The sequence below is a fragment of the Elephas maximus genome, chromosome 7, assembly GCF_024166365.1.
Source record: "Elephas maximus indicus isolate mEleMax1 chromosome 7, mEleMax1 primary haplotype, whole genome shotgun sequence".
In the NCBI taxonomy this organism is placed as follows: domain Eukaryota; kingdom Metazoa; phylum Chordata; class Mammalia; order Proboscidea; family Elephantidae; genus Elephas; species Elephas maximus.
Window position 1 is genome coordinate 26,320,085 of NC_064825.1, and position 26,400 is coordinate 26,346,484.

The window sequence follows — 26,400 nt, forward strand, 5'->3', positions numbered from 1 at the left end:
CTCTCCACCACCTGTCAGTTTGTTATACTGTGATGGCTTGTCTGTTGCTGTGATGCTAGAAGCTATGCCACCAGCATTTCAAATACCAGCAGGGTCTCCCATGGTGGACAGTTTTCAGTGGAGCTCCAAAACCGAGACTAGGAGGAAAGGCCTGGCAATCTATTTTTCAAAAATTAGTGAAAACCTTCTTGATCATAGCAGAATATTGTCCGATATAGTCCTGGAGAATGAGCCTCCTAGTGGTCACAACAATGGACTTGAGCATACTAACAATCACAAAGATGGCACAGGACCAGGCAACATTTCATTCTGCTGTACACCGGGTCGCCGGGAGTCGGAGTGGACTCTGACGGCAACTAACAACAACAATAACAAAAGCCATTAGTACCTCTGCTGTGCTATCAGTGGCTAGGAGTAGTGTGGAGATTGTAGTCCCAGATTCAGCACTGTAGTGGATCTTGGAGGTGTGACGTCTAGAGGTTGTCGGCCAACTACGCTCCTTGCAGAAGATTCTTTTGAAATAAAATCTGACTGATGCACCTCCACGGCCACCACAAAAATGTATTTAAAGTATACTTTCTTCCAGTCTCTTCCCTACATCACCTTCCCCTCCCCAAAACAGTAAAACAAAACAAAACAAAAAAACTGCCCAAAACAGCTGGTGGTAGACTGCTTACGACTAAAGAAACTGTTAGCCATTTCCTTAAGCAGAACGTAGAAGAAGTTACAGCCTGGCACAAAACGTGCATCCTTATTTGCTGACCGAATTAGGTCGTTTGATTTTTTCCCTTTTATCAGGTCTAATAATGTGATGTTGCTGTGTGCCATCAAGTCAATTCCAGCTCACAGTGACCCTGTAGGACAGACTAGAACTGCCCCATAGGGTTTCCTAGGCTGTAATCTTTACAGGAGCGGATCGCCAGGTCTTTTCATCCACAGAGCAGCTGGTGGGTTCAGACCACTGACCTTCTGGTTAACAGCTGAGCGCTTTACCTTTGTGCTGCCATGGCTCCTAATAATATACTATTTGGGAAAACCAGATACTTTAGATTTGTTATTTCTAATCCTTACAACAACCCTAAAATGTGGACTTTGTTAGCTATCTTCACAGGTAGGTATGCTGGGGCTCAGAGAGGTGAGGTAACTTGCCCAAGTTCACATAGCTGAAAAGTGGTGGTTCTGGGATTCAAACCCGGCATCACTCAGAAGCCTGGTGTGTGCCCTCTTTCCTCCTTGTCCTTGGTAGATTTAATAAGCAAAACTAATGTTTGCAAAACTAAGTAACAAAAACTAACTAATCATGTAAACGTGAACCAGGGATGGAACTTAGCTGTTATCTGGACCCATGGACCTCAGCCCAGGCTTAGCATCAGCATCGCCTGGAGAACCTGTTTTCCAAATTACCACCACGTGGGTGGCTGAAAACAGCAGAAATTTATTCTCTCACAGTTCTGGAGGCCAGCAGTCTGAACTCAGGGTTTCCACAGAGCCATGCTCTCTCTGCAGGCTCTAGGGGGAGATCCTACCTTGTCTCCTACAGCTTCCCGTAGACCCAGGCTTTCCTTGGTTTGTGGCAGTGTAACTCCAATCTTTCTCCATTCGCATGGCCATCTTTCCTCTGAGTCTGTGTCTCTTCTCATGAGGACACCAGTCATACTGGGTTGGGATCTACTGACTCCAGCAGGGCATCACGTTAACTAACTACAAAGGTCACATTCACAGGTTGTGGGAAGGTTAGGACTTCAACGTATCTTTTCAGGGGATACAAATCAATTCATAACACCTGGAGAACTTTTAAAATATTCAGATGATCAAGCCTCATCCCAGACTAATTAAACCGCTATTTCTGGAGGTGGGCCCAGGCACCTTATTTTTTCAAATATTTTTAATATGAAAAGTTCTAATGTTTCCAAGGTTGAGCACCACTGGTCTAGCTCAACTCCCTTCCGTATTACAGTTGGGGTAACTTCCTCAAATGGAATCCTGGGTGGCGCAAATGGTTTGAGCTCCATCACTAACTAAAAGGTTGGAGGTCTGAATCCACTCAGCACACAGTGGCATGGTGTTCTACTTCCATAAGATTACAGCCATCAAAAACCCTATGGAGTGCAGTTCTACACTGAAACATGTAGGGTCACCATGAGTCAGAACTGACTTGGCAGCAACAGGTTAACTTCATCAGAGAGGGAAAAAAGCGTTGGAACCAGGGCTCAAACAAAGGTTTCCCTAATCCTATGTTGCCCTCTGGGAGCTGACTTGAGGTTGACAGTTTTCCCACTCTCTGTTGCATCACACTGCTACTTGAAAGGTGAAGGACTCTATTCATACCACGGTCCTTGTGTGCCCCCTGGTGGGATAAAATAGTTAAGAGCCTAGGGCAGTATTTAATAGGTCAGAGAGTGAGCCTGGTGGCATCGTGGTTAAGTGCTATAGCTGCTAACCAAGAGGTTGGCAGTTCAAATTCATAGGGCACTCCTTGGAAACTCGATGGGGCAGTTCTACTCTGGCCTATAGGGTCACTATGAGTCGGAATCAACTCGATGGCAATGGCTTTTTTAAGAGTGAGGCGCTCTGCAGCCCTTTGACCTAATCAAAACATTGCATGTAGATTTATACAAACCAGCTGGTCAGGCAATACGGCTTTGCATTATCCTTGTACTTCTAAAGAAGATGATCACAAAACAACATCAACACCAATACAGAAACAAAACCCAAATCCACCACCCAATATTTATATAGCACCTTCCTCCAAAGACAGTTTCAGTTCACGTAAGAACTCTGGGAGGAATTTTTAAAATCTCAGAGTACCTTTTATTAAGGCAGTAGGGTCTTATGGGTCACCTCAAGGGGTTTAGAGTGGAGCAAACCTGAGGGCAAATTCTAGCTCCACAACTGATTAATCTCATAAATTTTGATGAGCCACATGGCATCTTTAATCCTCAATTTTTTCATCTGTAAAATGGTAATTATAGTGTCTAATTCAGACAGACAGCTGTTGTGAAGATTAACTGGGCTACTGTATGTAAAATGCTTGGTGCAGTGCCTGGAATGTCTCACCTCCCCCCACCCGCCATTCCCTACCACCCTCATGCCCACAAATGGTTACCGTCAGTACTAATGGAATGGGCCCATGTTGAGTGCATGCTACCAGACCCAGACAAAACTTTCCAGTAAGAAAAGGATGTTTTCAATGCCATTTTAGCTCTACATTGGTGTCCCTCCTGGTGGCCTCGTCCTCTCACTTCTGCCCTCCCCAGCTCCCCCTCACTACAGTCCTCCATATCATCTTCCCTGTGCAAACAGCATTTGGAACTTACAATTTGTCCATTATCAAAAGATCTTTTACGTGGAACAAAATTTCCAATTTTCATGGAATCCAGACTTTCTGGAGCCATTCAGTCTAGATGAACTCCAGAAACTATTGCCCTGAAATAATCTTTAAACCTTGAAACAAAAATATCCCCTGAAGTCTTCTTTAAACCAAACCATAGTTTAACTTAGTAAAGAACGTCTGCCTTAAGCGTTGTGCTCTTGTAATGCACCATTCACTGTATTTTTATGCAAATAACGCATGCCTTCTACATTTGTTTGCCAACTGTGCTTCCTCCAGATATTTTCATAAGCACCACTTGGCAAACATTTGTTTGCCAACTGTGCTTCCTCCAGATATTTTCATAAGCACCACTATGCCAATATTTTTTACGTTATTGTAAAAAAATTAGCGTAGCACACTTATGAAAATACCTCTTGGGGGGACGGCACAGTTGGCAAACAAACACAAAAGGTGCACACTGCATGTGTAAAAAATGGTATATCAGATCAAATGGACAACAGCAACTCAAAAGACAGGAAGCTTGGGGGGCAGCGACTTTTATGTTAATGGTGAAGGAGCAATTCTGAGAAGGAGGATGAGAATGGTTGCACAACTTGAAGAATGTAATCAATGTGGGAAATGTTGAAAATGTATATTTTCAACAACAACAACAACCAAAAGATCTTTTACATGTAGCCATTCTCATTCTGGGGGAATGCCAATGTAAAAAGGATGAGGACATGAGGAGAAACCAGCAAAGGAGACTGAGAATAAGCAATCAGTGCAGTAGGAAAGAAACCAGAAGTGTGTGTTACCCTAGATGCCAAGTAAAGAGTGTTTCAAGATGGAGGAAACAATCAACTGGGTCAAATGAGGATTGACTATCAGATCTAGCAAAGTGAAAACCATTGGTGACCTCAACAAAAGCAATCTTGACGTAGTAGTTGTGGTGAAGTTCTGAATGGAGTGAGGAACTGGATTCATCAAACAGATTATTCGTTTGAGAAGTTCTGCTGCACAGGGAAGCTGAGAAATGACGTGGTAGCTGGAAGGGGAAATGGTTTTCTTTTTTTAAGATGAAAGACATTAACGCCCTAATGGGAGAAATACCAGCATATCTATAATGCTGATGGGAACGATCCTGTAGGATAAAACTGATGATGCAGAAAGGACAGGGGATAATCACCAGAGCAACAACCTTCATAGGTCTGAGGGAATGGGATTTAGTACACATTAAAAAAAAATTGCCATGGAGTCAGCTCCAACTCATGGTGACCCCCATGTGTGTGAGAGCAGAACTGTGCTCCAGAAGGTTTTCAACGGCTGATTTTTCAGGAGTAGATCACTGGGCCTTTCTTCCAAGGCACCTCTGAGTGGATTTGAACCTCCAACTTTTTGGTTAGCATCCAAGTGCGTTAACCATTTGCACCACATAGGGCCAAATGGTGGAAAGACCCAAATGGGAGCACGGAGTAGGGGAAGGGGAGGGTCTATGGACACGATGCCCTTAGGTGGGTAGATACAGTGGGAACCTGTGTAAGTTCTCTTCTGATGTCTCCTGTTTCCTCTGCAGCAAGAAGCAAGGTCATCACTCAAAGTAGCTGCTATTAAGTGAAACAAAGTCCCATCAAGAGGCCAAGTGGTAAGTTCTGTTTTAATAATATAACTCAAAGAGTGAGGGTGATGTGATCTAGTGGGTAAGAGTCCTCTCTGAAAGCAATTAAATAATGAGGATCACGTGTAATGTCAACTCAAAATTTAAAGAATAAAACACATATGTGATGCGCTCAATTTTCTTTATTTTCTAATAATTATTTAAACTACTCTACAAAATGTTCTATAACATTATCTTTTTCCAAAAACAACTGCAATATTTAGGATAGGAACTGGATCCCATTTATCTATCATCCAAACACCACGCAAACACACTTATTTTCTTATAAGATATTTAGCTTTGTGGAATCCTTTATAGTGATGGTATATTTTAATTCCATATACCATAATGAGAATTTACACCAAGCATATAAGTCTTTAAAATAAAACAACACACATTTCTTATGAACCCTTTCAGATTGAGCTGTTTCTTGTTTTTTTTTTTCAGAAATTAAAACAAAACTCAATCCCCTTGCTCCAGTCACAGGCTCGAGCTTATGGGAGATTTCTTTTTTTTTTATCCCAACTACTCCTTGGCTTCTTCATCTAGGGATACCAATGGTTCTTCCCATCACAAGTAGAAGAGAGAATTGGCTAATTCCAAACTTGGTTCTTTATGAATGCTTTGTGCCACCAGAAAGGTCAGCTTGTGTGCATACTGGCAAGGTGCTGGGATACGGATTAAGCCCTGAGGAGGGAAAAGTACTGATTAAATAATCTGGTCTTCAGACAAAGTGAAATTTTGTTTGTTTTTCCATCTCAGAATGAAATACTATATACAATGAATATACAATATAACGGAAACCCTGGTGGCATAGTGGTTAAGTGCTACGGCTGTTAACCAAAAGGTCAGCAGTTCAAATCTGCCAGGCACTCCTAGGAAACTCTATGGGGCAGTTCTACTCTGTCCTATAGGGTCGCTTTGAGTCGGAATCGACTCAACGGCACTGGGTTTGGTTTTTTTTTTTAATATACTGTAACATGTTTCTGGGTAAACAGTAATTAAACTCAACTAAAAAGGCAACCTTGATCACTGAAAACTTAAGCTCACTGGGTAAGATAGGCTGGTGTGGGCTCCAGTCTGGCTCCATGGTGCTGGGGGCCATCACACTTAGGGCTAATCTCAGTTTCCTATGAGGCTCAGAGCAAAGCTGGACTTTGAGAGCAGGTCTTGGCCTAGTGCAGAGGAATACAGGACAGACCCCTGCCTGTTGACGCTTTGCCACCAGGTGCCACATCGAAGTTAGCTTCTACTTCCTCACCTGTAACATGGAAATACTAATACCTACCCTGATTTCCTGCCAGGCTTGCATAGTATCATGTACATAAAAGCCCTCTTGTCGTTGCTGTTGTTACTGTCCAGTCAATTACGACTCATGGCGACCCCATGTGTGCAGAGGAGAACGGCTCCGTAGGGTTTTCAAGGCTGTGATCTTTCAGAAGCAGATCACCATGCCTGTCTTCCAAGGCAACTCTGGGTGGATTCAAACTGCCCACCTTTCAACTAGTAGTCAAACGCTTAACCTTCTGTGCTACCCAGGGACACCAGAAGTCCACTAGAATTATAAATATTAATATATATATAAATATTTATTATAATACTTATTTTGTTTCTATCACAGACAGAGAGCTTATCACTGTGGGCTTAAGAGGTCATTCATTCCTTTTCATTCCTCACTGGTGAAAAGGCAGGCACTGGGGTAAGCCTAGAGATGCAAAGGTAAATTGGAGGACAGTTCCTGAGTGGGAACCTTGAGTATCAGTGCTTACATAACTGAAAAGCTTTCACTTACCGACCAATTGTAGTACAGGTGGCACAGTTTGAATGTAAGTCTCTGCATGTGGTCTGGCTTTAAGCCGTTGTTATCATAAATGACATTATAGTAGGTGGGATTAACGGTCCCCTGATGGGCCACCTGGCTGATCAAGTAAAAGTCATACCTGGGGGGAAAACAGAATGAATGTAGGAAGGAATGCAAACAGAAAAAGGCTAAACCTGAACAGCCCACATTGAATGGTTTCCAAAAAAATTAATTTTCTAGTGGTAACTTGCCAATCAGGACGCGTTGCCTCTGAGTCCACGACAGTGCCAAGCGGGGGGTTCTGCAAGGTACGGTTCATTTCCATAAAGAATCGCGGCACGCACTTCTTTCTCACCACAATCACTGATAGTTTGGAGCTTGGAAAAAGACAGGCAGGAAATGAGGAGAGAACAAACACCAAGTCATGTCATTTTCTATTTAACTTTCTTTGTGATTTCTTTAATGAAATAGAAATTTATCAAGAAAACACTGTGAAACAAAAACCAAAAATTGCTCACAATCCCTCTAACCAGAGATACATAGTTTTTTAAATTAGGGATTTTGTTAGAAAAGTATGGTAGACCCACTCATTTGCCTAGTTTATATCATTTGAATGGGGGGAGGTGGATGGTTAATAGAACAACGAACTTCAATCAGGGCTTCTAAAGAGATTTTCTGGGATTATCCATGGAGAAGTTCTTTTTTTTTTTTTTTTTCCATTGTTGTTGTTAGGTGCCACTGAGTCGGTAGTGACTCATAGCGACCCTGTGTACAACAGAAGGAAACACTGCCTGGACCTACACCATCTTCATGATCTTTGTTATGCTTCAGCCCGTTGTTGAAGCCACTGTGTCAATCCATCTTGTTAAGGGTCTTCCTCTCCTTCGCTAACCCTCCATTTTACCAAGCGTGATGTCTTTCTCAACCCGTCGCCAACGAGTTGCTTCTGACTCACTTTGATCCTATAGGACAGAGTGGGACTGCCATCCGTAAGGTTTCCAAGGAGCAACTGGTGAATTCAAAACGCCAGCCTTTTGGTTAGCAGCCGAACTCTTAACCGTTGCGCCACCAGGACTCTACCATTAGTGCCGTCACCCTATTTTCACCTTCACTCTTCCTTTCAAATGTATTTCTGAGTAGCAAAGGGAGAACCACTAGGTCCTCTTGCTCCTCATATTCCCTCTTCTGAATTCCACAAAACTTGCCTGGGTGGATAAATGGACGGACCAAATGTGCATTTCGGCCAAGTGATGAGTGACCAAGTGTTAAAGTTAGCATTTGGTAAAGCCAAGGCCAAATTCAAATAGTTGCCACCATGGAAGGACCTCTAGGATGGAAGGATCATGGTGAAATTTCACTTTAAACATGTTAATTATTTTTTATATTACTATTAATGTTTTTAATATGGAAAATTTTAAATTTGGCATTCTAGTGCAAGTAAAAACAGCCCTGGTAGCACAAAGGGTTAAGCACTCAGCTGCTAACAGAAAGGGTGGTGATACAAACCCACCCAGGGGCTCTGAGGGAGAAAAATGTGGCAGCCTATCCCCTTAAAGGTTACAGCCTAGGAAACCTATGGGGCAGTCTATTCTACCCCACAGGGTCGCTCTGAGCTGGAATCAGCTTGATGGCACACAACAACAACATTCCAACTACATGGAGTCCCTGGGTGGTACAGGCAGTTAATGCACTCAGCTGTTAACCTAAAGGTTGGAGGTTCAAGTCCACCCAGAGGTACCTTGGAAGAAAGGCCTGGAGGTATACTTCTAAAAACTCAGCCACCGAAAACCCTATGGAGCACAGTTCTACTCTGACAAACGTGGGGACATATGACTCAGAATCAACTCTACAGCAACTGATTGGGTTTTTGGTTTTTACCCCAACTACTCTCCAATCTAGTGAAAATCCAGCCAGCTATACTCACAAGATGCAGAAACAGAGCAAAGCTTAAATGCATTAAAAAAAAAAAAGATATGTTTGCATAGCTTGCGTTTACTAGTTACAGCTGGATGTACCATAACTGGGAGTGTGGCGGCAAGAACAATATTTCATACCTGGTATTCGAGCTGGATTCTGCCACACTGCTCAGCAGCTGGGGAACTTCATATTCGATAAGTGTTTTTAGCTGACCATCCCCCACACCATCACGGTACACAACTATTCGAGCTGGCAAACCATGGTTGTACTGGTACCATTTGTTGAGTGCTCCTGCACAATGTGGTTTTAGTAAGAGAAAAATGACTCGTTCAATGCCGATAAACAATAAAATTCCCACATACTTCAATGTTTAAATAAGTTTGCCATTTAGGACCACTGTAAAATAGAGCAATACCTAATCTGGGTTGCAGTTGCAATAATCTGAAAAAGAATAATTTTAAGGAACATTCGTTCATCTCCACTTTTGGAGGAATCCAAATTATTTCTATGGCATAATATATTCTTCAAGCTCAGCATATCTCTCTGGTACAATTTTAACATTCAAGCAATAAATTAAAATTTAATACACGTAGTACACATAAAAATTCCCCAAACCAAATTAATACTAATCTAGTTTCTTCAAGTCTTTGAATCCTCTTAACAGATACAGGCTGGATAATTTTATGTCATCTTCCCCCCTAATGAACATAAATATGAAAACATAAGAAAATATCTTGGCTGTCATCTCTTCACACTGACTCACTCAGTCAGACTCCAAGTCTCACCTATGATATAAACTCTGAAAACGTTTCCACCCACTCTAACTATAAATTGCCTAAGAAGTAGAGACCAGACAGGAACTCTACAGAAACTTCTAATAACTGCTAAAAAAAAAAAAAAATTACCATGTCTTGAAGTAAAGGAAAAGGAATAAGGTGCAATAATTCTGTTAACGTACAATATTGCAACACTGTTTTAGCAGCATTAACTGTCCAGGAAATTCACTTGGGTTAGGTAGAAGATAATCATATATATAATCACATACAAAAGACGTGTAGACACATAAATCATATTTTTACCAAGCACATATACCAAAATAAAAAAAAAAATTTTTTTTTTGTACTGCCAAATTCTCTTTTTTAGAGAAAATATATTTACAACCCCAAAAGTGCCCTGATGGCACAGTGGCTAAAGCACTCAGCTGCTAACTGAAAGGTCATCAGTTTGAATCCACCAGCCACTCCACGGGAGAAAGGCAATCCACTCCCATAAAGATTACAGCCTTGGAAACCCTATGGAGCAGTTCTACTCTGTCCTAAAGGGTCGCTATGAGTTGGAATTGACTCAATGGCACACAACAACAACCAAGCGTACAGATGGGAAAAGGGAGATCAGGGCAGGGAATGATCTGTACAAGGTGTATTGCTAGGGAGTGGCCAAGCCAGACCTGGGCTGGGGCTGGTGAGGACGTGGGAAACCCTAGACCGCCTTTCCACTGCATCCCACCGTAAAGAGGGCTTCCTTCCTTGTCTGCTGTCTTCCATATCTTCCCCTGCTATCACATACTTCATCTGTTACCAAGGTCCCTAGGTGGCGCAAGCAATTTGTGCTCAACTGCTAATCTTTAGGTTAGAGGTTTCAACCTGTCAAGGAGCCACTGTGGAAGAATGGCCTGGCAATCTACTTCCATTAAGATTATAGCCAAGAAAACCCTATGGAGCAGTTCTACTGATAACAGATGGGGTCACCATGAGTCGGAATCAACTAAACTAAACGGTAACTAGTAACAACGACCCATTAGTGCCTCTATCTCAGTCCCAATGGCTTCTCTCCTATTTATAGACTTAATATTGCTCTGTCAGAATCCTAGTTCCTCCAGGGCAGGTTTCTTTTGGTCTTCAAAGCACTTGCCAGATGGCCATCAGCAACTACAAACTCCTTCCTCCTGGCTTTCTGTTATCACACAAGCATGAAGCTTTGAGAACCCCCAACTGGGTGACAGCAGAAACTGGCAGCCTTGGGGTGCTTATTCCACCTATCTGGTCTGCTGCAGGCATGAGGACCTTTGGGTCTGAAGGCACAGCCCTTAGAGCCCGTGGGCATTGCTACGTTTTTAGTACCGATCATGAGGACTTTCAAGCAATCTGCAACATTAGTCGTTGTTCTCTGAAGGATACAGCGGGAATACCACCTAAAGTAAGCAGAAGACAAAAGTAAAGTTCAACAAATTTTCTACAATACACGTGGATTAGTATTAGATTAAGAAATAGACATTAGAAGTAAAAATCAATGTTTAGGATTTTGTACATGCTATATGATAAAAAATAGTATTTAAAAGCCCCCCTTCACAGAAAAAAAAAAAAAAGAGGACATTTACTAAAAAGAGAAACCAAAGCATAATGCTGGCATCAGACATCTGGGTTCAAATCCTGGCTGGTATACTAACCAGCTGTGTGACTCTGCAAGGAGCCCTGGTGGTGCAGTGGAAAAGTGCTCGGCTGCTAACCAAAACATCACTGGTTTGAACCCACCAGTGGCTTCGTGGTAGAAAGATGTGACAGTCTGCATCTGTAAAGATTACAGCCTTGGAAACCCTACTGAGCAGTTCTACTATGTCTTACAGGGTCGGAATCGACTTGACAGCAATGGATTTTGGGTTTATGTGACTTTGCTATGTGAATGTAAGCCTCAGTTTCCTCATCTGTAAAAAGGAGATTCATAAGACAGTAACCACCTCACGGGGTTGTTGTAAAAATTAAAGTAAATAATATATGTAAAGTATTTAGAGCAGGGCTTGGCACACAGTAAGCACTAAGAAATAGAGGATACTCTATTATTATTATAAAAGAATCTACTAGTTTAGCAGGTGACCTTCTAGTTTCAAAATATGAAAAGACTTCCCAAGAATAAATTCCCATTTCTACAGGTGAGCCTTTTGGACTTGTAACCCTAACATGATTAACATATTTAGATTTCAGAAGCAAGCTGTCCTTCTAAAGTCATCAGTAATTTAATCCACTTATGCTGAGAGTGGGTGCACAACATGAAGAATGTAATCAACGTTACTGAACTGTCAATGTAGAAATTGTTGAATTGGTGTATGTTCCGCTGTGTATATTCTCAACAACAACAAAAATAACATAAACTTTAAAGTAAAAAAAAAAAACTTGGAAAATGAAGATCATGACTAAGTAGTTAAGTATCTACCAATGTCATTATATATTTCCCTAAATATATGCAACAGTAGTGACACAATTAGGAAAGCTGCTAACAAATTACAAGTCCTTTATCTGCCGGTAAAGGAACTGACTGACACCTAACAGGGATCCATGCGAGCTGGGCCATCTATTTTTGCCATTTGAATGACATTAACACGCATAAAGAAAGTGCAGGGCTCTCAGCGGCAGGGGGATCCTTCCTCCAGAGCTGGAGGCAGAAGTGCAGATACAACCCCCAATGTACTGGCTCAGCTAATAAACCTGTTCCATGCTGCTGCTGTGTCAGGAAGTGGCGATTTGATCGGTGGCATGTTGAAACCTAACGGCCAATGATTATTTGCCTCCACCAGCTTATCCACTCAAGTAGATGCTTCCAACTTTGTTAACTGCTTTGCACAGAGGCCGGACTAGAGAAGTGTCAACAGTTTACCACGTCAACAGAGTTTTGATATGTAATTGGGGGGTATCTACCTAGCAGGAGGTAACTTGTTATAGGGACCTCTCTATCGCTGGCCTTAATTGTAGGTATATAAATAAAGCTGTAGGCCTGCAGATATGCTGCTATTTTTCCTGTTTCTCACAATCCCAAATATACACCTGACCAAGCTTAATGGAAGTGTGGGAAGACACCATTTTGCAAACAGCTTCTACAGCCTCAAAACACATTGCTGAGTTACAAACACTGAAACAATTCTAAGAACTACCCTTTAATGAGAACTCTGAGCCAGTGTTTAACATGTTATCACTAATCCTGCCTATTGTGTAATAGCTGTATAAACACCAACCAGGACATGTGTGTGAGTATTAGTAACAGTAACAATAAAGCAACAAGCATGCACTGAGCATTTACTACGGGTGGCAATGTTCTAAGTACTTTATTTTATATAATGCTGATAAATGCCCTATGAAACAGGCAACACTATTATTCCCATTTTACAGATGACTGCCTTGAGGCACAACAAGGTTAAATGCCTTGGTTACAGAAAAAGTAAGCAGCATATCAGTATACAAATCCAGGCAATCCGATTCCAAAGCTCAACTGCTTGAAATCATGAATGCAAAGTACCTAGTACAATGCCAAACCCATTACTTTCAAGTGGATTCCAACTCTAAGTGACCCTGTAGGATAGAGTAAAACTGCTCCATAGCGTTTATAAGTGTAATCTTTATGAAAGCAGACTGCCACATCTTTCCCCCTCGGAGCAGATGCTGGGTTCGAACCACTGACCTCTCAGTTAGCAGCTGAACACTCAGCCACTGTGCTACCAGGGCTCCTATACAGCCATTATTTTGTAAATATGATTGGCACATGGTCAATAGTTTTCTCTAATGAATGTATAAAAAATAGTTTTTAATGAAGCTACATATTTTCCATTATAAAAATATTTTCTATATGTAAACATAATTTTTTTTCTTTTTTGTTAAACATAATTTATGACCGTACATGTTGGTGTTTTAAAAATAAGTAAACAATACAAACTATTTCTTGCTGCTATGGTCTTTTTTTTTTTTTATGGTCTTTAGCTAAACCACGATTAATAGTCTAAATAACTGAAGAATATGTTAGGGTAATCTTAAACGTACCTGGTAATTCTGGTGTTAATGCTGGCCACAAATCCAACCACTGCCATTTCCTTGTTCAGGGCATCTTTGCAGACATCAATACCGACTACCATCAGGGACTTTAACTGTAAAATCAAATTTTTCATGATTTAATGGGATGAGGCAGCATCTCTCCAAACAATGATTTAATTTGAAGTTTTCAAAAAACTGTTCCCAGTCACTCCAAACCCAAAACCCAGTCACTAAATTATTTAAATTAAGCTATGTGTCAGGGGGATCAAGGTAGAGATTAGGCAGATAATTTAATCAGAAACCAAGGAGACTTAAAGACAGAGGGAAGAATTAATTGCTTCAGAAACTTACTAGACCAAATTAGTCATCATCCTCTGTGGGGTGGACAAGGGGTACTAGTGACGAAAGAGATTCTGGGAAAATGGTTAGTCCATTCATCCCTTGTCTTTGGGCTGAAGGACTGACAAGAACTTCCATCCCCCATTATGTGCTTCAGGTTGCTAAGGAATCCTCACTTGGCCATGGGCCTCCAAGAGGGACACTGGGGGTGACCGCACTCGCTCATCTGATTATGGGAATGTAAAGAAGTGGACAGCATTTTCATTTCTCGTTCCTCTCATTTCCAACCATGGTGGCTGTATTTCAGGAGAGAAGAGGATTTTCTCAGTTCCCACCTCAGTCTGGAAGTTCAAATCATAGGCTACGCCAGCTCCATAGCTCTGGGAAGGCCCCAGCCAGGGGTGCAGGGCTACTCGGAGTCAGCGCCATGCCGAAAGCAGACCCACATAGTGGCCACGGAACACTGATTTTAAAGTTGTGCCTGGGAGGATCCAGGGCAAGTCCTTTCAAGTTTCTGCCCAGCTAGACTCTCTTTTACAAAATATTCTATGTGTTCAGTTTAACAAAAGCCCTCTGAGAACAAGCGCCATGCCTCACCTTCTTTTGGATACCCCCACAGTGGCTTGTGAAATGCCAGAACCCAGAGCAGAGACAACACCAACAAATAATTCTCGGATCGTGTAAAAATCTCCTACTTTGATTTTTTTTTTTAATTGGCTGACTGACTAAGTGAGAAAGTGTGACAGATTCCTCACAGGTATCTCCACAGCCCATAGTTCGCCTCCAAGTTTACAGGTCATCTGCATGGCAATCTTGGTGGCAACACTCATCATCATTCCCTGTTTATTCAGAGTCCGAGTAAGCACACACTGGCTTGGCACTGGGCAGTCTGAGCTCAGGTACTTTTTAATGGAATCATAGTAGCTCTTCTGATTAGAAGACAGAATACACATCACCTAAAACAACAAAATATAGCCGAAGAGGAAATCAGTTTACTTATGCTTAGAAGTAACTTCTTAAAAAAAATGAATACATGGACTTTCCATACGTCTTTAGCCCCTAAGTTCTCAAGAAGCAAATATGGACACATCTCCAGCTCTCTTAAATGGCACTTCATCAATGCCACTTGAAATGCCTTTTCATCAGCCATTCTCTGTGCAAAGCCCCATTCCAATTCTGCCCATCTTTCTTGGCACGTTCCTTCCTTCCTCGTTTCTCTCCTGATTAGATTCCCTTATACCATACCAGTTGCCATCAAGTCGACTCTGACTCATGGTGAACTCAAGTGTTGCAGAGTAGAGCTGCACTCCAGAAGGTTTTCAAGGCTATGATCTTTTGGGGAAACGGATCACCAGGCCTGTCTTCTGAGGTGACCCTGGGTGGGCTCAACCAGCCAACTGTACAAACAGTAGTTGAGCCCACCAGGGGCTGGTGCATTGTTAGTCCTCTCAAATGTCCTTCTAATCTAGTTCTTTCTCCAGCTACTCCTTCTCTTCTTTTCAGTAACCTTTTCCTGTGGCTCTCCAGCTCTCCCAGTGCATCAATGACAGGGACAGTGGAGAATTAGCTTAAATTATGTTGCTTTCCTCACTAGGTGCTAGGTAATTAAAATAAAGGAAATAAATAAACAGAAAACCATTTTGTTTACTGTGACTTGAAAGTAGGGATATGGGGGAAGAAGGGAAAATAAGGAGAAAGAAGCTTAAGGTCCTCTGGTATTTTTAATCCCAACCCATCACTGTCACTGCCCCTATTTCTTACCAGGTGTTGTTACTACACTGATGTACCTCTCCTAGTCTACCTCCAATTTCTTCCTATCTTTTATCCTCTATCTTCAAATGCCCCCAAATTATAGTGGAGTTAAGCACTGTCATGTTTAGCAGAAGAAAACAAAGCAATTTTTTCACCTAGACCTGTTTAAAATCATAATATCACATGCTAAAATTATTTACACCTAGTTAATACAGTGGGGAAGAAAAATATTTTTAAAGTGTCAGCCATATTCTCTTAGGGGACTTCCTTCTTTCTATCCTATGAGTGTGGAGCCAAGCAAGGTAGGTGGCAGTGACCCAGTGAGGGTTGAGCCAAGAGAAGATGGTGTCTCAGTTACCTAATCTAGTGCTGCTATAACAGAATTACTACAAGTGGGTGGCTTTAACAAAGAAAAATTTATTTTCTCACAGTCTGGTAGGCTACAAGCCCAAATTCAGGGTGTCACCTCCAGGGGAGGGCTTTCTCTGTTGGCCTTCTCATTGATCTTCCCCCGGACTAGGAGCTTCTCTCTGCAGGGACCCTGGGTTCAAAGGATGTGCTCTGCTCCTGGCATTGCTATCTTGGTGGTATGAGGTCGCCAACTCTCTGCTTGCTTCTCTTTCCTTTTATCTCTTGTAAGATAAAAGGTGGTGCAGGCCACATCCCAGGGAAACTCCCTTCACATCGGATCAGGGATGTGACCTTAGTAAGGGTGTTACAATCCCACCCTAATCCTCTTTAACATAAAATTACAATCACAAAATGGAGGACAACCACACAATACTGGGAATCGTGGCCCAGTCAAATTGATACACACATTTTTGGGGGGACATAATTCAATCCATGACAGATGGTTACACACAGGGGATGGAGCAAGTAAGCAAATATGTGGAGAATAATAGGAACCATGTTTCTCACTATCTGAGAAAAAAAAAAAATTTTTTTTTTTTTTTTTTTTTAAGAGAGGTACAAATATGAAAAAGAGGAAAACTTTCCTTGGTGTTGAATTGTAATTGGAAGTATGAGCACATGTTTTCAACATACACAGATACGTAAAGTAATGAAATAGTTGCAGGTATGCACGTATATATGCTTGGCTGCTAACTAAAAGGTCAGCAGTTTGAATCCACCAACCACTCCCTGGAAACATTATGGAGCAGTTCTACTCTGTCCTAGAGAGTCACTATGAGTCGGAGCCAGCTTGAGGACAACGGGGCAGGGCCGGGGCGGGGGGTTGGTATGTAAATAGATAAACACACACCAATATTTCCTAACTTTGCCCACTGAGAACACCTAGGGGCAGCAACAGCCCAGTAACAAATAAGCAAACTCAGTGTCCAGATATTAGTTTCTAAATACCATTCTCTACCAAAAGGAATCAGAGAACCTTGGAGAAATATAGGATTCCAGGGCTAGGTAGCAAAACCACAAGATGAACCTGCAGTATCTTATTGTACCGGAAAGTGAGGAAGTGGTCCAAGAAAGACGGGGACATATGAAAAAGACGCAGGTGCCAGCTTGAATGAGGCTTCCACTGGCAAAATCAGAGACAATCTGAGCACCAAAATAAATAATGATGGTAATGGACTATATAACCCAGTAAATAAGGATTCATGAGTTCATACTGATGTAAATAAATGAACAAACAAATGAGAAGAGAAGCCTCTTCTCAGTATGAATCAATTATTTCTATGACAGTTGCCAAATGGCAGTTTTCTAATTTAGTAATAAATGTAGAAGGAATGACAGGATTAGAAAACCGCCATGTGGCAACCATCACAGTAATAACTGATTCAGGTAAGAATCATCAATGGATGCTAAAACTAGTAGGTAGAAGTTTGATGAGGAACAGGATATTTACATAGTCTCAAAATAGCTTCCACAAAAAAAAAAAAAAAAAATTACAAAGAGAAAAAAAGTAACTTCACAGTGGAGAATTCTGGCTGATATCACCTTATTGTGTGATCAAAGTTAGCATCACCAGTAATGGAAGAGACATTGAATACCACCTGGTACAATGCAGTGAGGTTATGGGATCATTGCTGTGTTACTCCTGCCAAATGCATATAACCTGAGTTTAATTATAAGGAAACATTAAACCAACCCAAACTGAGGGACAGTATACAAAATAACTGGCCTGTATTCTTCAAAACTGAAAGGCTTTAAAGTCATAGAAAACCTGAGGAACTGTTCCAGATTGAAAGAGTCTAAAGAAACAGGACAACTGTGCAATGCATTAGATTCTTCCTCTATAACAGACATTACCTGGACAAATAGAGAGATCTGAATGGGGTCTGGAAACCCTGGTGGCATAGTGGTTAAGAGCTCAGCACTAACCAAAGGTCGGCAGTTTGAATTCACCAGGCTCTCCCTGGAAACCCTATGGGGCAGTTCTACTCTATCCTATAGGGTTGTTATGAGTTGGGATGGACTCAACGGCAACGGGTTTGGTTTTTTGGTTTTCTGAATGGGGTCTTTGATTTAGCTAATTGTACTGTTTCACGATTTGGATGTTGGTCCTATGGTTATGTAGAAGAATGACCTTGTTTGTGGGAAATATGCACTAAAGTATTCAAGGGTAATGGGTGTCACATCTGTAACTTATTCTCAAATGGCTGAGGAAAAATAATAGATGAGTGGGATGGGTGAGCGAGGGAGGTGAGGAGAAGAAATGGAAAAGAGACAGGAAAAGCACTGCAATACAGGGTGAGCCAGACGCCTGGGAAAAAGAGCAAAAAGAAAAAAATCTAAGACATGGGAAAAGTCAAGGGGTTTTTAGGAACGAGGATGCTCATTTCAACTTGTCTGAAATGATGGGAGGAGATTTAATCACACCTTGGCCCCAAATCCTCTGCCAAGTCACACACACACTTGTGGCACTTTGGGAAATGAGGAATTGGGGGTATCCCACAGGGTCAAGCAGTGCAGGAGGAAAGGACACTAGCGAAAGATGGAACACACAGAGGGGAGTGAGGATTCAGAGGAAGAAGTTGGGGCCATAGGTGACTCCGGGAACCCTAACTCCTCCGAGAATCTCCTTAACCACTGGGAAGAACACTGGGGGTCCCAACATCTATGAGCTATGGAGGGGGCATTTTCTCTTAAAACTTAAGTAAAAGATGACCCCCAATAAGTTGGAAAACATGCAGACACCCAAGAGTCTGATAAAGGGGAAACTAGAAGTATTTAAAAAATTAACATTAGAAATATGAAAAGGAAATAAAATATTACTGATAAAAACACTAGGACTGATACTTTCTTGGATACTTTGGAAAATGCACAGTAATTTACAAAGACATCATGCCACAGTCTGTTCAGACTCCTGCTTTCCAGACTGACAGACAGAAAAAAATACCAATCATATATCACAACAAAAAAATTATCCTATACTTACCAGCTGAACATCAGGGTCAACGTGTTGCTGTATTGCTCTAAGAAATGCAGCTGGACCTTCTTGCACTTTTATCCTACATAAAAAGATCGATTTTGAAGCTATATTAATTCCCTTCTGAGTAGGACATGATCATGTGGCATTAGAAATAATACAAATGGATTTTCAGACCAGACTAGTAACTCAAGGAATAAATCGCTAGAGAAAAATTGAAACCTTCTGAGGCTAAAAGTGTTTCTCCCTCTTGAGGGTATGCCAAAAAGACTTACAAATCATTTTCATTAGCTTAAGAAATACAATGGGTAGAAAATGAAATTTTGTCAATTGTACAGAACTCCTACAATTAGTAATTCTGTTGTTCAAAATGGGGCTGAAAGTGAACTTGTGAAATCATGAATCTCCTATCAAGTGCCTGAAACAAGGTTCAGGTTAAACCAGGATTATGATTTCACTAATACTCAATCTATATGGGAATTTTAAAATGAAAATTTAATAGTCATCACGTTAATGAGATCAAGACAGTCTAATCCGCCTGATTCAGACCATGTTTTTTTCCTTAGTGGTGGTTTATTTGGAGCCTGAGTTTGGGCTTCTTAACAACCTTAACCAATCCATCAGTCAGCAAGTACTTATTGTCTATGATCCTGCACACAGGAATGGACGAGTTTAGTTTCTTTATGAAGGAGCCCTAGTGGAACCGTGGTTAAGAGCTCAGCTGCTAATCAAAGGTCAGCGGTTCGAACCCACCAGCTGGCTCCATGGGAGAAAGATGTGGCAGTCTGCTTCTGTAAAGATTTACAGCCTTGGAAACCCTATGGGGCAGTTCTCTTCTGTCCTATTCGGTAGATGTGAGCTGGAACAGACTTGATGGCAACTTTTTTTTTTAAGTCTCTTTATGAAGAATCAGGCTATCTTATGTCTACATGACTGGACCGTCCCAATGACTAACCAAACCTGTTGCCATTGAGTCAATTACGACTAATAGTGGCCCTATAGGACAGAGTAGAACCTTGTTAGGGTTTCCAAGGAGCAGCTGGTGGATTTGAGCTGCGAAACTTTTGGTTAGCAGCCAAACACTTAACCACTGGGCCACCAGGGCCCCTCCCAGTGACTAGTGGACTTTTAATACTTGCCCAACAGGTTGCAGGACCACTATCTCCAGATTGTTGATTGTCACAGATATAAGTGAATGGCCCGCAGCATTGTTTATTAAACAGCCTAACGATTCTGACTTTTCCAATTCAATATCTTGTGTGCAGACTCGGCTTACCGTCCATTCATTCTAAGACCAACAGGGAAATGATTTTACATAAGAGAAACTATGTATATGAATCTAAAAGGTAAACTGATACCTCATAAAACAAAAACCATACTCATTGCCATCGAGTCAATTTGACTCATAGTGACCTTATAGTCCAGAGTAGAACTGCCCCGTAGGGTTTCCAAGGAGCGCCCGGTGGATTCTAACTGCCAACCTTTAAGTTAGCAACCATAGCTCTTAACCACTACGCCACCAGGGTTTCCCAGATACATCAAGGAAAACGAAAAAGGATTAATTAAAATTTGGGTTTTCAAATAAAACAGACCAAGAACAGAACATGGGCACTAGCTCACTCATGGAACTGGTGTGATAAAGAGGCTGTGATGACAGCCTAGGGTCAGCTGACTGGCTTTCTTCAGTCATCTTTTCCTGCTTTATTAGCTGATGGGTTAAGAGAAATTAGAGCAGATGAAACTCAAACCAGGCGATTTGTTACCAGATTTGGTAAGAGGATAATTCTAAGCTATGTGTAAAACAAGACTTTTGGAGTATCTGTGGTTTACAACAATGCTTGCACACTACCAGCGTAATTAATTAGTAAGCATTTGTTAAAGAAACAATAACTTTCCACCCTGCCAGTTAGGACATCTGTACCTCCACTGTCAGAAAGGAAAAGAAGTACCGTGCCTGTTTTTCTTTTCTAAACATATCAAATTCAATCAAGTGGGGCATGACCAAATTTATGGCTTTTCTAAGGCAAAACAATATTTAATTTTGAGTATGCTCATGTATGTATGTATCCCTTACTAGCCTGAAACAACTAATTCTCTTCATCATGCCCAGCAATTGACATAAAACGCCCCCAAAACCCATTGCCATTGAGTCAATTCCGACTAATAGCGACCCTATAGGACAGAGTAGAACTGCCCCACTGAATTTCCAAGGACTGGCTGGTGAATTTGAACTGCTGACTTTTTGGTTAGCAGCCAAGCTGTTAACCACTACACCACCAGAGTTTCCAGCAATTGACACAGTATCTAGCATACAGTAGATATTCAGTAAATACTACAAGAATAAATGAACGACCTCATGAGAGTTTCACCAGAAAATTTTTATCTAAATTATTAATCTTATATTACAGTAATAGAACCTGAAAAGTTTATTTCAAATCTACTTTACATTAAATTTTAAAGCACCAAATCTGTCAAGTAAATCAGGAAATGCAGCATCTATTTTTCAATATTCTGTTTGCTCTTAAGTTTTATAAATAGCTGATAAAAACATTGAGGAGGCAATACATGGGTTTATTAAAATTTTATATCTCAGCTATTACTAAAAAGATTTTGACATAATGAAATTATTGTTTAAGAAGAGCTGTGAAAACAATGTAAAAAGACCAACATAAAATCCATTTTAACTTTATAAAGATTTAATCATTAAAAAATCCATCTACATATAACTATTTCCTTGGAACTTTATATTAAGAAATTTTACTGAGATAAAGAAGCTTTTGTGGATACTTCTGCCATTATTTCCTACCTTCTAACCAAACCAAATCGAGACATTAAAAAAAAAAAAAACCCCACTGGGATGACCTGTAGCATAGTCTCACATTTTGGGGTAGTCCACGTTAAATCCCATGGAACTTCCAACTCTTCTCAAGCAGTTCAGAAAGCTCTCGTTCACATGTTCAGCTCTGTTATTACATATAATCAACCATTTATTCAAAGACGGTGCACTTAAAATCTTGCAAGTTCGCACATCCTTGGACCAATCAGCAGCAGACATTGGTTGACACTGAGAAGTATAATGATCATGAAATGATTGAACAAATTCATTCACAGAGCAATTAAATAAAAACGGTGTGAAGACGGCCCGAGTTTATCAGAAAAGAAGTATTTGGTACAGTCGGCTATTCACAGCCTTAAAACTGTAACTGTTTAAAATCACAGGATCTGACTTCTGGAGTGCAGAGGCACCGCAATTCAACCCTCACTGTACGCGAGAGGAATGAGACAGAGAGGTTAAACAACCCGTCCAAGGTCACACGGGTACAGGAGCTGTACGTCTGAACAAAATACATGATCTCGCTGGTTGTATAACCTTGGAAAAGTCCCTTTACTTCATAGACCTCCAATGGGTACAACGCAAAGTGTCCGGTTCAAAGATCTCTGAGGGTCCCTTCCAGCACTAAGAATCTATGATTTTTACTATGAGCAGCTCAGGCAAGTCGACTGTCTGATCTGGTCTCTTAAGACCATCTCTTTACATCTCTTTACTTTGGGCATCCAAAGTATCCAGGTAGAAAATGCTTACTGTTGATACTCCAGGGATACTCCAAGTATCAATAAATTACTCTATAGAGCAGTTAAGTATGTACATTATGGTCAGAGTTAGCTACGTCTAGGAGCAAAGATGAAGCCAGGACTCAGGCTCCTTTCTCACTCTTGGGACATCTGGTGACCAGAAAAAAAACAAACTTCCTGCACTGAAGAAAGGGCAGGGGCTTTAGATAGGTCGCCAGCCACCTGCTTATACCCATAGACTGGAATCAAATGGAAATGCCTTGGTCTGGTAAGCCAGAAAGAGCAACTATTAGAATTAAAAGGGATGATACAGCAGTCTCATCTCTTGCCACTCCAAGTGTTGCCTATGAACCAGCAACATGGACATCCCCTGAGAGCTTATTAGAAACGCAGAGTCCTGGGCCTCACCCCAGACGTAGTGAATCAGAACCTGCAAGTTAACCAATTCCCCAGGTTAGTGTTAAGCACCTTAGTGTTTAAGATGCATTCCAATCCCTTTGTTTTACTGACTCAGAAGCTGCGACTAAGAGAAGTTATGAAGCAAGTATCACAGCCACAGGCTTAGAATGCTGGTTTCCTGATAGTGCAGCCACTTCTACCAAGTGCTTTGACTTCCCGCCACCACTCATCTTCAAAAATGCTTTGCCATTAGGTGGTCAGGCTGGGACTCAGCCTAGGAGGCAGCTTTTGCCTAAGAACAAAGAGGGAGGGTTGAAACCAAAAAAACCAAACCCAGTGCCGTCGAGTCGATTCTGACTCATAGCAACCCTAATAGGACAGAGTAGAACTGCCCCATAGAGTTTCCAAGGAGCGCCTGGCGGATTCAAACTGCTGACTCTTTGATTAGCAGCCGTAGCACTTAACCACTACGCCACCAGGGTTTAGGGTTTAGGGTTAGCCCTCCATAAATGGTTCTATCTGAAGCTAAGGTCCGCTCCTGTCCATTCAGCAGGTATGAGGAGAGCCACAGCCTCCTCACCCACAACACTTCCACCTGCTGTCACCTTGTGGACAACAAGGGGAAATTCAGGACAATGTACCCACAGCATACGCTGAGGTCAATAAACCTTTACTTTGCACTGTTCCTAGGACCCAATTTCAGAAAAGCAGAATTAGCCAAGAAGTCATTGACATGGTCACCTCTAGCCATCCACCACCACCTTTAGGGGTAGGTTCTCCAATTTTAGCACCCCTTTTTTTTCCATATGAGACCGATTTCCATGCCAATTAAAAAAAAAAAGGCAACAAAACTGACAAACATGATTTTACTTATTTAAAACAAAAACCAAACCTGTTGCTGTTGAGTCAATTCTGACTCATAGTGACCCCACAGGAGAGAGCAGAACTGCCCCATAGTGTTTCCAAGGAGTACCTGGTGGATTCGAACTGCTGATCTTTTGGTTAGCAGCTGTAACTATTTAACCAGTACTCCACCAGGGTTTCTGCTTTTACTTACAGAGATCACGAAACAGATTATTTTAGCTATTTTAAGTTCCACTTCACCTGTGGAACTTGGAGCTTGAAATTAGACTACCCTTTAGTGACCCCTGACCAAGATCCTAAGGCGGACCTATTTTTAGTACTTAAAAAGTTTTGTTTTGTTTTCAAAAGTAGTTTTCCCTCAGTTTCTCCAATAGGGGTTTTAGTTACTTAGATGACCAAAAAGAAAGGATGAAAAAAAATTCCTATTCTGTCAATACGAAACATTTGTCATTCAGTTATATTAAACATGTTGGTTTGTTATACCAAATAAAGGCAAGAAGAAAATACAAAAACCCACTGCCTTCGAGTCTATTCTGTCTTACAGCAACCCCACGGGGTTTCCAAGGCTGTAAATCTTTATGGAGGAAGACTGCCACATCTTTTTCCTGCAGAGCTGCTGGGGGTTTCAAACCACCAACCTTTCGGTTAGCAGTCAAGCACATTAACCACTGTACTACCAGGGCTCCTCAAGGTGAGAAGAGAGCCTTTAAAAATGAAATGAAATGTAAGTGACTCTAAAAATGGGCATAATAGGAGAAAAGTACAAAAGTAATGCACAATTTTTGCATGGAATAGGTTCCTTTCTTCAACTGGAGCCGGGAAGAGGCCAAGATTTCTGTCTTTGGGTTTTAGCATGCCTCTCTCCCCAAGTGCTATGGCTAGGCATGGGTTTTGTGTGAATTTCTTCATTTTTATACCAGCTGAGCAGCATTTTATTCCGGGAGATTAACAGACACAGAAACTAAAAAACCAGTTCTGGTATCAGGAAACATTCTCATTAGGTACCTTCACCAGTTGATAAAACATTCTCACATACTGTGGGTGTGTACATATAACATAAGAGTAGTACAGTGGTTTGAAACACCATTTTCTAACGTATCTTTAAACATGACACTATGCCACAATGACTAGCGAAAATGTGTCCACTGGATGCCACTAAGCCCACGTGAGTCCATGCAAGTGAAAAGGAAACCACAGGGGACCTCAAGGCTTAGGACAAAGGGAGAGGAGGGACACGGTGGTGGAGAAACCAAATAAATATTATGAGCCTGCTAGTCACTCTAGAAGGCGCCCTGGTGGCACAGTGGTTAAGCACTCGGCTGCAACCAAAAGATTGGCGGTTTGAACCCACCCAGTGGTTCTGTGGGATAAAGACCCGGTGATCTACTGCCAGAAAGATTGCCGTTGTTAGGTGCCGTTGAGTCGGTTCCGAGTCACAGCAACCCTATGTACCACAGAATGAAACACTGCCTGAGCCTGCGCCATGCTCACAATCACTGTTACGCTTGAGCCCATTGTTGCGGCCGCTGTGTCATCTCATTAGGGATCTTTCTTTTTTCCGCTGACCCTGACCTCTCCAGGGACTGATCCCTCCTGACAACATGTCCAAAGTATGTAACACACAGTCTCGCCATCCTTGCTTCTAAGGAGCATTCTTCCAAGACAGATTTGTTCATTCTTTTGGCAGACCATGGTATATTCAATATTTTTCGCCAACACCATGATTCAAAGGCATCAGCTCTTCTTCTGTCTTCCTTATTCATTATTCAGCTTTTGGCATGCATATGATGCGACTGAAAATACCATGGCTTGGGTCTGGCGCACCTTAGTCTTCAAGGTGACATCTTTGCTCTTCAACACTTTAAAGAGGGCCTTTGCAGCAGATTTCCCAATGCAATGAGTCTTTTGGTTTCTTGACTGCTGCTTCCATGGCTGTTGATTGTGGATCCAGGTAATACGAAATTCTTGACAACTTCAAAATTTTCTCCATTTACCATGATGTGGCTTATCGGTCCAGTTGTGAGGATTTTCGTTTTCTTTATGTAGAAGTGTAATCCATACCGAAGGCTGTGGTCTTTGATCTTCATTAGTAAGTGCTTCAAGTCCTCTTCACTTTCACAAACAAGGTTGTGTCATCTGCATAATGCAGGTTGTTAATGAGTCTTCCTCCAATCCTGATGCCCTGTTCTTCTTCATATAGTCACAGCTTCTCGGATTATTTGTTCAGCATACAGACTGAATAGGTATGGTGAAAGGATACAGCCCTGACACACACTTTTCTTGACTTTAAACCACACAGTATTCCCTTGTTCCGTCCGAACAACTGCCTCTTGATCTATGTAAAGGTTCCTCAAGAACACAACTGAGTGTTCTGGAATTCCCATTCTTCACAATGTTATCCATAGTTTGTTACGATCCACACAGTCAAATGCCTTTGCATAGTCAATAAAACACAGGTAAACATCCTTCTGGTATTCCCTGCTTTCAGCCAGGATCCATCTGACATCAGCAATGATATCCCTGGGTCCATATCCTTTTCTGAATCCGGCCTGAATTTCTGGCAGTTCCCTGTGGATAGACTGCTGCAGCTGCTTTTGAAGGATCTTCAGC

General features: G+C 41.5%; 1 protein-coding gene across 1 annotated transcript in view; it reads right to left on the reverse strand.

Annotated features, from left to right (window-relative positions):
- Positions 1-5,114: 5,114 nt before the first annotated feature.
- PIWIL4 (piwi like RNA-mediated gene silencing 4) overlaps positions 5,115-26,400 on the reverse strand; it is a 57,188-nt gene continuing 35,902 nt past the window's right edge. The window contains exons 12-20 of the mRNA XM_049889546.1: positions 21,834-22,018; positions 18,964-19,036; positions 14,573-14,773; positions 13,488-13,591; positions 10,806-10,876; positions 8,823-8,976; positions 7,020-7,145; positions 6,760-6,907; positions 5,115-5,654 (exon numbers count right to left, since the gene is read on the reverse strand). Of these exons, the coding sequence (XP_049745503.1) occupies positions 5,538-5,654; positions 6,760-6,907; positions 7,020-7,145; positions 8,823-8,976; positions 10,806-10,876; positions 13,488-13,591; positions 14,573-14,773; positions 18,964-19,036; positions 21,834-22,018 (1,179 nt within the window). The 3' untranslated portion in view covers positions 5,115-5,537. The remainder of the gene's footprint in view (positions 5,655-6,759; positions 6,908-7,019; positions 7,146-8,822; positions 8,977-10,805; positions 10,877-13,487; positions 13,592-14,572; positions 14,774-18,963; positions 19,037-21,833; positions 22,019-26,400) is intronic.